This window comes from Accipiter gentilis, chromosome 20 (genome assembly GCF_929443795.1).
Source record: "Accipiter gentilis chromosome 20, bAccGen1.1, whole genome shotgun sequence".
In the NCBI taxonomy this organism is placed as follows: Eukaryota; Metazoa; Chordata; class Aves; order Accipitriformes; family Accipitridae; genus Astur; species Astur gentilis.
Window position 1 is genome coordinate 16,496,227 of NC_064899.1, and position 15,138 is coordinate 16,511,364.

The following is a 15,138-nucleotide window of genomic DNA, read 5'->3' on the forward strand; positions in this document are numbered from 1 at the left end:
TTTTTGTAGACCTGACTAATCCTGTGTGGTTGAGTGTTCATGGGGCTTTGCTCTTACAGAGTTCCCAGTGGCTCTGCAGCCAGACATGTTTGGTTTGGGGGCACGTAACACCAAAGTAGCTCTAGTCTGGAGGCTCCAGTGGGACATTGTCTGGAGTGGGCGAGTGCTGGGGAGGGTATGGCACTTAGAAGAGAGGAGATGGGAGAGGAGATCAAAAAGTAATTGGGGGGGGGGGGGGGTGTCAGAACAGGTGCCAGGAAAACCCCTTTTCAGATATAGGCCATTTCAAGCATTGGAGAGGACCAATGTGTAAGTCATATTCAGAGGCGGGAATGATTTAGCAGTTCATTCCTCTCTTAAACCTGGAGAGGGAAAGAGTGGTCTCAGCTGCAGCTGTTGTTTGCAGTCTCCTTTAAGCAACACTTCAGTTTATATACCGTGCCTGGGAAAGCCCAAATCTTTCAACCTTAAGGTTTCCAAAACATGTAGCAGCTGGCCAGCCCCAGCCACTCGCTGCAGTTGGAGGTGAAGGTCAGAGTTGTTCCTGAACCCTCTTCCCGTTGGAGGAGTGGTGGCAAAGACTCCTGTGGGAAAGGCTGCTGAGTCAACCACAGAGCGTGTGGCTACCAGTGAGGCGGAGGAAAGCCTCCACGCTGTAAAAATAGCTGCACTAGGAGCCCTAATATACTTAAGTGCTTATTTTTCCATGTGTGATCTCATGCAAACCAAGCTGCTGGGCAGTATGACATAGCAGTTGGCCAAAAATAAAATGTAACTCAATCAAAATGGTTTTTTTCTGAAGTTAACCTTTGATGGGTGGAAGGGACAGGTACCCTGTTTTCCCATTTCCATTAAGTTATTGTTAGAAAAAAAAAAAATCAGAGGGAAAAGACAGATGAAGGTGGGATTGACACCTGGTATCCATTTTGTCATGATGGCCACAGGTTAAGGATAGGAACTGTAGCTCTCTTGCCCAGGAAAGTTGTGCCTATAATACAGTGAGAAAATGTACACGGGATTTCTCTGGGTGCTTCTCCAGCTGATTTCATTGCTGAGTTTTGGGGGCATTTGATACAGCAAAAAAGGTATAGACTTGATAGCATTTGAAGCTGAAGCCCATGAAGGAGACCCAGTACCAACAGCCTTGGAACAAGGCGCTCTAATCCCTGTTGATAAGCCTCAGAAAAATGTCTTTAGAGGCCTTTAGAGGTTCATTTTCCTTCACTGTTTGATGTTTGGCCTGTTAGTTGATTTTTATTTTTTATTTTGGCCCACTGTGGTAGGTCTGTGTTGTGGAAGGTGAGCTGAAGCTGTGAAACTGCTTTGACAAAAGCCATTGAATACCTGGAAATGCTGGTAGTTTGACTAGTGTCCTGTCAGGGCTAGCATTACACTCTTCAGGAAGAAGAGTGCCTTGCTAATCCCTTGCCGGTGGAGAAGTGGACAGACCTGAGGGGTATGATTGCTTTCCTCTAGCTTAGAAAATAGTGAAAAACCTTTGTAATCCTGAATTTCACATGTGGAAGCACGTGCATCTCGTGGCAAAACTCTGGATATAAGCAGGCAGATTTTGGGCATTGGGTTTTTCCTAGCTATTAACGTCACTTTTAACGATTTCAGGTTTTGTTTCTGCAACAGCGAAAGCCAGGGAGGAAATCCCAGACGTCACAATCTTGTTGTTACACTTCTCCTCTGCAGGGCCTCTGACCTGTTTCTGCTGGACACGCGGGCAGTGTGGGCCTCGGAGGAGGGCTGGCTGGAGTTTGATGTCACTGCCACCAGTAACATGTGGGTGATGAACCCTCGGCACAACATGGGACTGCAGCTGAGCGTGGTGACCCGGGATGGTAGGTTACGGGCCAGTTAATGTGAGTCACCTCGCGGGTCTCTTGGATGCTGTCTAGAGGTGGTGCTAACGGAGTCCAGTTGTGGTGTGGGGGGTGAGCACCCTGCCTTTGTAGGCGGTTGTAGCCAACACCGTGAGCAAGGCGTCTGAGGGCACAGATTGAGGGTTGTCCCATGATGGACATGTCTTTTCCCCATGAGTGAGGTCAGGTGTCTCTGAAAAGTACCAGGATGAGCTGGTGGAGGCAGGCTGGGGTAAGGTCCCAGTTCCTGGGTTGGAGGTGGAAGGGGGCATGGGGCTGGGTTCCCAGGGAGGGTGAGGTTTAGGGGTGAACGGAAGAGAAGACAGCAGGTACGTGGGTATCCGCCTCCCCATGCGGGCTTATGGCAGCCCTCCTGGCTGCTGCAGCTGCCGTTGCTGCTCGGATCTCATCAAACCCGAGGTGGGAGCCCTGCGCTGCAGAAGCGATGTGGTCACTGTGTGGGGCTGGTCCCTCTGAGGGCAGCTGCAATGATAGCATTTCACAGCCCACAGAAACTTCAAAAGGTGGAAAAGGAGAGAAGAAACTGCAAAAGAGCATGAAATTGAGTGTTGGTAGATAAGCAGTGGGGAAGGAGGAAGTTGAGCAGAAGGTGACCAAAAAGGTGACAGTGACATCTGTCCTCTATAGGAACCAAGTCTCCAACCTTAAGTTTTCTTCCTATTGCTTAATGCTGGAGTTTGGTACACCTGTGGGGTCAAGTGAGACCGGAGGGGCGGTCCATTGTTCTCCCTGAGGAAACGTTAGTGCCAACCTCCACCTCCCCAAACGGGCTGAGAGCCCGTCCCTGTGCTACTGAGAAAAGCACCCCATCTCTTTGCCCTCTGCTTTCCTTAGAGGCCTCCTAATCCCATCTCTGCTACTTGTTTCACAGGCAGCAGAACTAATTTCATAACACGCCTGGGCTTTGTGTTTGGTATATCTATTTGTATACCTCTCTGATGCCTAAACCAGGGTAGAGATGCCATAGGGCTACTACCAAAGAGCCAGGTGCTGCAGTGGAGCCTCTTGTCCAGGATGGATGGGGTGCTGTCATAAAAATGTCCATAAGTCATGGTGGCAGGAGGGGAATGTTTAATGGTTAAAGAAGAAGAGTGCGAGCAAGAATAAAGGAAACACTGCTTATGGGGGTGGAATGCTTCCGAAGCTGGAAGAAGCAACCCAACTGCACTGTTTCCTCTAACACTCACTTTTCTGCTTGGTTTGAAGGTTTCAGTGTAAATCCTAGAGAAGCAGGCCTTATAGGCCGAGATGGCCCTTACGACAAACAGCCTTTCATGGTGGCCTTCTTCAAAGTGAGCGAAGTTCACGTACGGACCACCAGGTCAGCAACGAGCAGGCGCAGGCAACAGAGTCGAAACCGCTCCACCCAGGCTCAGGATGTTTCCAGGGTGTCTGGTGTCACAGGTATCACGCAACACAAGCTGGGACAACTTGCTTTGGGGGTGCAAAAGCAAGAAGGGGGATGTGAGGTGGGATGCTCTTCCTTGGGGGAACAGGTTACATCTGCAAGGGGATGGAAGAGGGGGTCTCGCGTAACAAGACTTGCGGGAGTCAGGGTAGAGTCCAGACCCCCATGTGAAGTCATGGCCATTGAATTCAGGGGGGTGAGATTTTTTTAACCTCGACTCTTGTGCCTGTAGGTTGCTTGCTGCACAGTATTTGCCTAGAATTGTGCTATGTGAAATACAATATTTAAAAGATTCCATCTCTGTGTACACTGAGATTTCTGGTGTTGCACATATGTATTTCCACCAGAGTCCTCTTTCAGTTTTCTTTGGAAAAACCCTGGTAGAACAGCATGAGATCTTTTAATTTTTTTTTTTTTTTTTTTTTTTTTTTGACTTGTGAGAACAGCAGTGTATACATGGTGAAGTGCATTTCCAGGCAGGCAAAGAGGCTTGCCTGTTTGCTGTGGAAAGGTTGCAGGTGTCGTACAGCAGCCTTGTGAGTACTCTTGCGGGCTGGTGGGAAAATATGATAACTCTGAAATTTTAACAAAAACTGAGTGTCCTATCTTCTAAGTCGTGTCTGTTTTCCAGCCACTCTGCCCTGCATCGCAGTGCTACAAGTCCTTCATTCATTGAGTACCTTCTTTCCTCTCAAACATTTCAGCCCGCTCCAAGTCACTTGATTAATTTGCTTATGCTGCCCCCTTCATTTCCAATAGGATCCCTGCTTTTTCTGTGTCTAGAAATGACTATACCCCAAGGAAGAGAGGCAGCTGTATTTTTTAGTTTATGTCTAGACACAGCACGGGGAGGTGAGCTAGCACTGCTGAAACACCCGGTGTGAATCTGTAGGCTGTCCCCTGCTCTTGCATGCTCGGGTTGTGGGTGAGCCACGCTGCACCTGAGGTGGCCCCGTGCTGGCCATGGCGCTGGGAGCCTACAGGGAACCAGAGCCAGGTTTGGGAGCTCCTCCAGGGCTGGCGGCCAGGCTTCGGGCATGGCTCTGTGCCGATGCAGCCCTGTTGCTCCAGCCCAGCATGGTGATGGGCTCGTCCTTTGGGTTAGTGCCAGCAGCAGTTAGCCACTAGCGGCTGTTGCACGTCCTCGTGGTGCATGCCGCAGAGCGGCTCTCTGAGTTCCCATGCTACGCTGTGCAAGTGCCGGACTCGGACTCAGCTGAGTGGGAAATACCGCTTTGTGGATTTTAAGGGCAGGAGAAGTGACTCAGTCCTGCAGCCTGACCTTCCTGAGGGAGGCCAGCCAGTGCCAGCATGGCATTGCCAGAGGAGTTACCATCTAATCCGGTATGAGAGCCCTCTGCCACCCCCACAGGTAGAGCTGTCCCTTGATCCCAATTGCTGGGGCCCGCTTTGGTCCTGGCTTTCCTTGGGGGCCTCCAAGCTGCAGTTTTAAAGCTGGGCATCACGGCTGCTCATTGGGTTACTTTCCCATATGATGGGCTTGCCAAGGGCATAGGTAGTTTATTTGTCTGGGCATTATAAGCAATAAGCCCAGCTTTTACACAGGTGGCATGCAATTCTCCCACTCAGGTGGGCTTGGTTGCCACGCTCTCTTCATCATGGGAGCTAATTTTTTAAGGCATTCACAGCGCTTTGGGAAAGTTACTCGCTGCGTTGCTCTTTTGTGGTGCTGGTAGAGGACTCAGGATAGGCTCCAACTTTCTCTCCCCAGCTCCACAAGCTTTGCAGTGCTAAAACAACTACTATTAAATCAGCCTATGTGACTCAAAGCTCCAGAGGGAGCAGATATATTGGGCAAAAAGGGCCATTTTTACATCACTGCTTTCTTGACTACACCACACATCAGGTTGTAAAATTATAAAATGACAAAAAGAGAAAAAATAGCTGGTCGTTTTGTGGTCTCAAGGGCTTTTTTGAGCTCTTCTAGCTCAAAGCCAGCTTTAATTTAAAACCTGGAATTTGGCAGTTCAGTAGTCAACAAGGTATAGTTGAGCCTCTGTGGATTTAAGGCGGGGGAAAGGAGGGGAATTTAAAGTTAAGATGTATGTTTGGTTGGTTTCTGTGTTTAGAAAGGAGAGACTGCATCAGCTTATTTTCCTTTCTAAGTGTGATACTCTTAGACTCTGTTCTTCTTAAGAAGTGGTTGATTTAATAGCCCAAGAGGCACCGATGACTGATACGTGTTTTTAGTGTTAAAGAGATCACAGGGATTTTTTTCTTTTTTAGTTGTGTGGGTACTTACGTCCATGCCCTGATGATGCATGTTGGAACTGGGGAAGTGTTCACCCCAGGATGAAGCAGGAGGCGAGCCCGGGGGTTACCTGAAGGCTGCCTTGCTCTTCTGAGGGTGCCCTGATGCATTTGGACCCAAAGTGGGTGCATAACTGGGATACTGCGGTCCCCTCCTGTGCATGTCCCCACCTGCACGTCTTCCTCTCTTGCTGTATCTTACCTCTTGTCAGATTTTTGGTCTGTGCTCTCCCGCAAGCCAGGGTTGCTTCTGCCTGTCAGGGCTTGAGGGCAGGTTCTCTCTTGGAGAGCAAGGCAGCTGGCTGGTGTTGATGGGTTTTGAAGATTGAATCTTCCTTCCTCTATGTTAGCGAATACACGGGGTTTTCTTCCTTCAGTCCAAAAATGAACCACTTTACCAAAAGATGCCATGAGTTGGGTTGGGGCAGTGTGTTTAAAAAAGCCCCATTTACTGTCTAAATACGGAAAACATTTCAAGCCTTCAGTTTGGAGCGCACAAAGCGTGCTGCTGGGCTGGTACTGGATCTGGTGAGCTGGGGAATTACATGAAGGCGTGCTGCTACGTGCGGGTTTGGGACCCCGCTGTGCTCCCTTTGTGCAGTTGTTGTCCTGCAGTCAGTACCAAGTGCTCAGATGCTAAGGTTATGGCTGTGGCATAAGAATCTCAATGGTCTGTATTTTTTCGCCAAGAATGCTCATTTCCCTGTATTATAAACACATAATTATGACTGGCTTATATAAAGCAGAACTGAGTAACCCCCATAGTTATAAACTGCTTTGACATAGAGTCCTGCGTCAATGCATTCCTGGAGCCAAGCTCTGCTCTTCTGCAGAAGCAGGGTGAACAGGAAGAAAAGGAAGTATTTTTGTCTATTGAGGCAGAAAATCGTATGGCAGCTCTGGCCCAGGACATGGAGGAGTGAGGTGGGTTGGAGGAGCACACAGGTGTTTTTCTGCTGTTGTCTGCAAGATCTGGAGGCCCTCGCTTGGCCGTGTCTTGCGATGGGTTTAGCTCATGCTCTCGGACTCTAGGCTGACCCTCTAGTTAACCTGAAGAGATGAGGACTCTTCTCAACGTAATAGATGGTGACCCTCGAGCCTAAGGACTTTCCTGCCATATAGCCCGCTCCTTCATGAGTTATGGGTTCTGTAGAGGGCTCTCTCCTTGTCCAGTGGCGATAACCCTGCTCTTCTGCAAGTCAGCCTTCAGGCCCATCCCTTCCCATCAGCCCCTCCTTACGGAGAAAGTTGCATTTAAACATCTGACTTCGGGCTTCACTTGCTGCTCTGAGTAAAACTCATGCAATGCCCCTTTTCGGGTCCTTCCCTTTAGCCACCCTAGGGCCTCCGGGACTGGTGTGAGGTGCTCCATGAGAAACGGAGGGGCCCTCCGACTGGCCTTTCCTTGCAGTAGACATACATGGCACCAGGCAGATTTCCCCACATGTATGGGAACCAAATACTGCAAAGGGCAGCATGCACAAACGCTGAAGGCGAATAAGGCCAAATGCTTTCGTGGTGGCAAGAGTCTTGTTAATAAATATCATTATCTCCCAGCCAATCTTCTCTTTAGTAGAGTGCTCAGTTACAGACTGGAGCGGCACGGCTGGTGTTTCTGTATGTGCCTTCACATGCAAGTCCATGTCAGCCCGCTATCTCCCCTTCTTCCCACCCAAGCAGATCCCTTTCATGTGAAGTGGGCTGTTATTAACTGGGTGATCAGTTTACACCAGCTTTATCTGGACGAATCACCAAAGTCAAACACCAAGAAGAAGGGGCTGGCCTTGGAGACCTCTGTCAAAGCTATTTTGAATCACAGAAGTAATTAATTACCATGTGGAATTTGGTAAGCTGGCACCTTGGGAGCGGCAAGGGTGTTCTCAGATGGATCGACCTCAGTAAATATTTATATATTCTTTGCCAGCACTTAACGTGGGAGAGGCTATAGGAAATCTAAGGTGGATGCATAAGTATCCGTAGGAGGAAGACCATTAGGGTCAGGCTATTCTCTCTCCCCTTTCAGCAACGCAAATGCCAGTGTCCAACCTTAAGAGAAACATCTGTGCTCGCAGAAAGTCAGATTTGGATTCTGGTGAAGGCCAGAAAATGTTCAATGCAGACAAGCGACAGAGACAAGCCATCTTAACTGTGCTGTTTTAACTGTGCTGCCGTGGAAGTTATTTTTAAGTGCAGAACTAGGGGTTTGGGATTTTTTTAAATCTCTGTTTTAGACAAAATAGTTTGCAGTGTGATTAAATGCAGTGCCAAGCTAGTGTTTCTGAATTGGTACATGCAGGGATAAAAAAAGAGTTGACTTTGCTAAACCCACAGCGAGCCTATAGGAGCTCCCAAAGCACCTCCCTAAACTCGCAGAGATTTTGAAGGTCTCTGGCAAACAATCCTTGCAAATTGTGTCGTGGCAGCGTAAGCCGGCCCCGCGGCGGCGGTTTGCAGCGTCGCCCCGCTGCAGGCTGGCGCCTCTCGGCCCTCCTGGCTCCCTGCTGCCGGGCTGGCGGGAAGGGATACGTACCCTGTTGCTGCTCGGCAGTTGGATGTTGCACTGCGAACCACCTCAGATGGTAATTTGGGCTAACACAGCTGAGCATGCTGGACTTGGGTAGCTGATACTGCTTTCCAGGCTTTGGAGAAAATGTATCGTGGCGGCCAACTTCGGTAGCTCAGTGAGCTCTAGCTCACTGCCAAAACCCCTTTACTCTATGGGTTCCTCTTTTTTCAGGGCCATAATTGGATGTACGTCCAATGTACATGGCTCTAGGGCGTATGTCGAGCCCCAAACCATAGGGAATGGATCATTATTATGTACATCTGTATTGCTGCATTTTTTTCCCCAATTCAGAAAGCCGCTGCTAAGGGTTGATTAAAGGTTGTAGCATCCCTAAATTCGGGCTAAAGTAGATTCTATAAAGTAGGCAAACATGTAACAGGAAGAGAGGGCAGGGGAGCTTGGGGTGAGAGTTAAACAGGGGAGAGTGCAAATGTTTAGTATGTTGACATTTATGAAAGCAAAGGCCAAGTTTGGGCAAGCAAGGAGGTAGAGCTGTCTGCATCTACCTTGGGTGGAGAGTAGCCAGCCCTCGATGCAGAGTGTGAATCAGGTGACTCCAACCAGTGAGCTGAGGCGCATTTTTGGGGGCCAGTTTCAGGCAGCGTGAGAGAGGACATGTTCATAACATGTTCTGCTTCGTGTAGCTTGTTAAGCAGCTCTTTATTTTTTCTTTTTTTTTTTTTTTTTTCTTTCTTCCCCCTGTGTTTTCTTAAACTTGTGATTGCTCGCAGCCTTCCTTCCCACTCCTGTTTTCTCTGTCTCCCTTGCCTTCTCCCCTTTCCCATAGCTGATTTGGGTAAGTTGTAGCTGGATTTGGAACGTAGCATCGTTCTGCCCACTCGGTTATGAATAGAACAACTCCACTGTAACTCCCTATCAAATACAGATGGTTTTCCCCTAAGCAAACAACATATTTCCCATTGAAGAACAATGAAGTTGTGTTTTCAGGTACTTAAATGAAAGCCTTTGACCACTAAAAGTATTTTCTGCTCATTTTTTTCCCTTGTTATGACCAGATCATTTAGAAACATCTCATGCTAGAAATTTGCTCCTGGGCTGAGCCAGGGACTGAAAAGCTTCATCTGAAAAAAACCACCACACCCTGGTTTCTACTGGGTATGTCTGGTTTGAAAATGGAAAGCCTGAATAGAGAGACTCGCCTCCGTCCTTGCTACTGAGTGCTCCTGAAAGACTGAATGTTTATGCTGCAGCAGGCTGTTAACCAGCTCTGCTCACCTGATTAAATCCGTGATTGAAGCGAAGCTATTGAAAGTCTGAAATGCAATCCTTAAAGTTTAAAACCCAAACTGCTTCTAAAAACAACTCTCTAATCTTTGGTGGTTTGGAGGCTAGGTTTGAGGTGTAGGGGTTTTTTCAGACCTCAGAGCTAACTGTACCCAGCTGTAATGCTGTGCTGCCCTTAATGTCACTTGGATGTGCTTTTAGTATTATAGTTTTTCTTTTGAATAAATATTTGCATTTGTAGTTCCCAAACTTTGGGGGGGGGTAGAGGGAAGAAAAAAGAAAGGCTTATTCAGAGCCAAGGAAAAAGTCACTAAAAATATTTTTCTATCCCAGCTGCTGCATTTGGGGAAAGCTACGCTGGGAGGGTGCCCTTTCAAGCCGCATTAGGGGCGCCGGGGGGGCTGGTGAGCCGAAAGGCCCAGGGCAGCAGGAGGCAGGCGCATCAGCGTGTGGCATCTGCCTGCTGACGGACGCGCCTTTACTTGCAAATGAGGCATGTGAGAGGAGAGGAGGCCCCTGTGGGTAAGGCACCGGAGGAAAACACGGCCAGTCTGGGTCCAGCTCTGGGACGAGCACACACGTGTCACCGCACGGACACGGGCACCCGGACTCCTACGCCGCTCGGCCGAACTTGCCGCCATCTCTTCCTCTCGTGCTTCCCATCGGGCGCGAAGCGTGGGTTCAGCAGCCGTAGCTGGTGGCCAAGCCGCCCCGCTGCGAAGGTGGTTTCTGTGGGTGCTGCGCTGAGGTCCGGCAGCAACCCGAGGCGTGACGAAATCAGCCATCAGCCATCGCCCATCAAGGCTGGATTTGTGCAGCCACCCGGGGGTGAAAGGCCCCTCTGTCACGGCTCAGCTCCTCCGCTCGCTGCGGTTCCAGGTGTTCGCGTGCAGAGCTGCCTCTCTTTCCAAATATAAATGGGAAATTCCACTCGCTGTCAAAAGCTGCATTTTGTAGGGCCATCGGGAGCAGCTCCTGCATGGTCGAAACATCCTTGTACGTTGCGCCACGGCAAGGGGGAAGGTCTCTGGTCGGGGCTTTGCACCCTGCGCCCCGACTCTTCCGTGCAGTATTGGTACTAAGGAGCAAGTGAATGTTGAGAGTGTGTCAATTCCTGTGTCATCTGCAGATAAGCGGGTTATGGGAAGGAGAAACTTGTTTTTCAGAGCATGGCTTGAAAATGTCCAAGAGCAGAGGTGGTGCACGGAGCCGTGTGTGATGTCCGGGGCAGGCTGGGGGTAAGGCACAGAGAGGAATGGGGACATGGCTTCGCTGCCTATGGGACGTTTTAGCTGTTTAAGGACTTCTGCTAACCAGTGTGGGGGCACAAGGCGATGATCAACCTTCCCGGGGTTGTAATTCTCTTGGTAAGTGTGTGCGTTTTGACCTTACCACCTAGGGTGGCCCACGTCAGAAACCGCGGCCGAGGAAGCGGGGTGAGTTTGAGCACCCAGTAGGGACGTAGCCTGTGCTGGGCTGGAGGAGTAGATTTATTTTTAAGAAGTCATTTTACTGGAGGTGTTTTACAAGCACTGCTTGTCAAGTTATTAAAGGCAGCTGACGGAATTATAACCAAGTCACTGTTACTTGGGTGCCTCCATTCCCATAGGCATCTTAAAAGCTTCAGCCCTGCTTTGGATGTCCCTCAACACTCTTATCCTTTTGGCTGCTGAGGCAGCTTGCCATTTCTCACTGCTGAGCCCACAGCATGCACACATCTGGCCAGCTGTGCCCTCCAGGGATGCTCTGCCTGTTTTACTTTCTAAATTCCTGTTTTGTTCTTTTTCTTTTAACAGATTACAACAGCAGTGACTTAAAGACAGCGTGCAGAAAGCATGAGCTTTACGTTAGCTTCCAAGACTTGGGATGGCAGGTGTGTGATGTTTCTCTCTGGGTAAACTAGACATTTTGTTATGAAATGTTATCTAAACAGTGTCACAGTAATTCCTCTCGAGGCTGCCATTATGCTTTAAAATGTCCCTTGTGCCTCCTCGCTAAAACTAGTCACAGGGAGGGGCAAATAAATATTGATAGTTGTGACATTTGATAAGATCCAGAGGGAGCTTGATACATTATGAGATTCAAATATACAGTCATTCTGTCACTCATGGGAGTCACGGTACGGGCAAGGGCTCATATCCATGTACCTCTTATAATAAGAAAAAAAATCTGATGTTAAGCAGTGATTTTAACCAAATCAAGTGTTTTCTAGTGATCAACGTAATTTTAACCTTGGCCATTGTGTTGAAGTCTTCCACCTCTGCCCCACAATTAGCACCAGCTGCAGTAGGTGGACCAAAGACTGAGTTTAGTTGCAACACCATGAAGACAGAGAGCTGCTTAGAGTAAGTTATTTATGTAGGACCAGGCTGTAGTGTCATCAAACATTGCATTTCAAAGAATGCCCTCGTGTTCTCTTTTGAAAATTTTCTGGATTTTTTTATTTTATTCTTTCATTCAGCACTTCTGTGAGGGAGGTCCCATTTCTATCAGTTAATGTTTTTACTGGATTATTATTCAGGATGCCAGGGCTGCCATGCTGCTTCTGTAATACCCTACAGATGAAAGTCCTCTCCCAGCTAATGGGACAGTAGCATTTTTTGTAGCTTATGTCAACTCCAGCCCACTAGCCACAACTGTGGCTGCGTGTTGACTCCGTTCCCCATTACTTTGTTAGTGGGTTTTCTTTTTACTTGTGCACAGTCTTTCCAGCTCCTCCTCAGCTCGCTTGCCCTGCTTCCAGGCAGGAAGCGTATTCCAGTTGTGAAGTTCATGGTCTCTAAGGCACTGCCTTCACCTTTCTAGTTGCAGGCTTGAGCAGAAAGATAAGATGCTGCCAAAGGAAGGCCACAGGCCAGCAGGGCTCTGTGCAGGAGTTGGAATCCAGATCCTACTTGTTGTAGGGAGAGGACGGAGGCAGGGCAGCAGCCCCCTGCAGTTGTTGGGCATTGCTATCTCCTTCAGAACATCCATCAATTTTTTTAGCAGAGCGCTTCTGTTATTCATACGCTGCATTAAACCACAGATTTAATTACACGGTCTGTACTGGCTTCTGTAGCAGGAGTGTGACTTTCTTACAAAAAGCAGCTTGGTTTACTGGGAGCAAATAATGGGTGAGCTAGTACAGTAAAATGAAGGGGTGGTTTTGCTATGCCCAGGTATCCTCATGTTAGCAATCAAACAGCAAACTTGGCTAGCAAAGCTGCAGCAACAGTCTCTGGCTGCTCAGGCCTGCTGTAGCAAAATTCAAGCTAACCCCAGGCAAGTGTTGTCAGGCAAAGGGGAAATGGTCTAAGAATTCTGCGCATGTGAAGCGTACCAGTCCGTCTGCCTGCAGGGTGACCTGCAGAGCCTTGACACCAAGGGAGGGGAAATGTCTCCTGTTAATTGGTGATGCTTTTAATTTACCTTTAGCTCTTTCATGCAAGCAGCAGAGAAGCTGTAAATTCTTTTATTAGCCCTTTGGTGAAGTTACCTTCTTCAGTAGCATGGCACTCAGATTGCCACTGAGGCCACCTGCTTGTACGTGCAGCTCAGGCTGGCTGTCCTGCCCCTCCTTTTGCAGTCTGGCAGAGGTGGAGAAGCTGTTTCACAGCTAAAAGTTCCCACAGTGGCCTCAGCAGACAAGCGTTCCTGTCTAAGAGTGTATAAGGTAGAGTGTCAGTGAGGCATCACACCGGTGGTTTATGTTCCTGTTCTGGAGCTCCCTGGTTGAATTGTGCATGTGCGCACGCACACGCATGCACATACATGATTCTCTGGGAGGGGACACCAGCTGGGGCTGTGACTCAGCCTAGGAACGGTAGTTCAGCCAGAGGGCCTAACCTGCAGGAAACGTTGGAACATAAAAGCATCCAAACCACAATCCCCACAAGGCAACCCAGCAAGAGTTTTAGGAATAAAACTCTTTTAGTTCATGGCAGTTAAGCTGTGCATAGACGTGTACCATTCTTTGGACATTAAAGTCACTGCGTCCATGGAAAAGTCATGGCTCACAAAAAAAAAAAAAAACCCAAACCAAACCCTAACAGTTTCAGTAAAAACACATTTTCACCCTCAAGAAAAAAGTTAGTGGAAAATTTTCAGTTTCTCTTAATAGCATACAGTTGTCTGTACCAGTTGGCAACATTTTAATTTGAATCACGTTCTATTTGTTTCCTAAAAAGGACTGGATAATCGCTCCAAAGGGCTACGCAGCCAACTACTGTGATGGAGAGTGCTCATTCCCACTCAACGCCCATATGAACGCAACCAATCATGCCATTGTACAAACTCTGGTAAGTCTCCAGAAAGCTTGATGCCAAAGAGATAGGTGAATTGTAAACAAGTTACCATTGTCTCAGTTGTGTTTTCTTTTTGGCAACAGGTTCATCTTATGAATCCTGATTATGTTCCCAAACCATGCTGTGCACCTACCAAACTAAATGCCATATCTGTTCTTTACTTTGATGATAATTCTAACGTAATCTTGAAGAAATACAGGAATATGGTAGTAAGAGCTTGTGGATGTCACTGACAAACAGTCTTCACACGGACTCTGTGATTCTACCATGAACTTCCGTACTACCTTCCATGCTTTCACGAACTACCCGACCTTGGAGAAAACAGTAATTGAAGAACCATCTTTCAGAACACCATGTATGTGCCTTGTGGGAGGAAGGGGTGAGGGGACCACACGCTGGGACGTGAGCCAACTGCTGGACTTCTTACAGACTGACCCTGTGCTGCCGTGGCTGCTCAGCTCTGCAGAGCCGGGGTGCGCAAAGCAGCAATTTGCCCCCACACGCTTTATTTGGCTGGGATGGTCTTAATCTCGCATAGCAGCTTGGCCTTAGCAGCTGCTTGGATGCCTGCTGCAGTTTTACCAGGTGGGCACCCACTACCCAAAACAAGGGAGGTTTTTTTGCAGGGGTGGGAAGACAAGGGGAGAGACAGGAAAGCTAGAGTAAAAGAAAGTGGTGTTAGCACTTAAGACTTAGAGCATATATCTTGTGCAAGATAATAAAAAATTCCTAACATTAGAAACTGCCTTTTGTCTAGAAGGACCAGTTACTACACCTAGACTGTCTCCTCCTGAAATCTGTTGTGACAGTAAGTATCTTAAATTGTGCCAAAGCAAGTGTTTCAGTTCTCTTATTCTCCAAGCACACCTTAAGGAAGTCTGATCCTGCAAGCGTAAGATGGCTTGGCTGCACCTATTAGAAACACTAGCATGAATGCAGACCCTGGCTGGTCTTTCAAGTTCACTGTTTGACTGAGCAATATAACTTTATACACTTGTTCTTATGCAACTTCCTTCCACTCCCCATGTGGAGCTGCCTCATCTATTACTGCTTGCCCAGGAAGCAAGTTGGGACACTTCTACAGCTGTAATTGAGATGTAGAAGTTTAGGGGCCATTCATTCTCTAGCTGGACAATTTATTTACAGGAAGACAGAATGTCAACAGCATATGCAAGTCTTTGGCCAACCTTTCCCCTTCAACTCACGCAACTAACAAACTTGTGTAAAGGATACATTCACAGTGGAGCCATGGTTTGTCTAGCAGAAGCTAATAGCAAATTGTTTTGATCAATATTAAACTTGTATTAAATGCACTTACCTCTAATTCTTGCATTTAAAAGGCTTCTTGTAAATACAAGCTATAATTTATTGCACTTGTCACTGTATATTCATTGTGCTGTATCATTTATAGAAAGACTGCTTTTTTAAAAAGTTTTTATTTAGAAAAATCTCAGTGTAAACAATTGTACCACTTTG

General features: G+C 47.9%; 1 protein-coding gene across 1 annotated transcript in view; it reads left to right on the forward strand.

The window, feature by feature from the left end:
- BMP6 (bone morphogenetic protein 6) overlaps positions 1-15,137 on the forward strand; it is a 91,837-nt gene extending 76,700 nt beyond the window's left edge. The window contains exons 3-7 of the mRNA XM_049824095.1: positions 1,699-1,847; positions 3,096-3,293; positions 11,176-11,252; positions 13,546-13,656; positions 13,746-15,137. Of these exons, the coding sequence (XP_049680052.1) occupies positions 1,699-1,847; positions 3,096-3,293; positions 11,176-11,252; positions 13,546-13,656; positions 13,746-13,895 (685 nt within the window). The 3' untranslated portion in view covers positions 13,896-15,137. The remainder of the gene's footprint in view (positions 1-1,698; positions 1,848-3,095; positions 3,294-11,175; positions 11,253-13,545; positions 13,657-13,745) is intronic.
- Position 15,138: the final 1 nt, after the last annotated feature.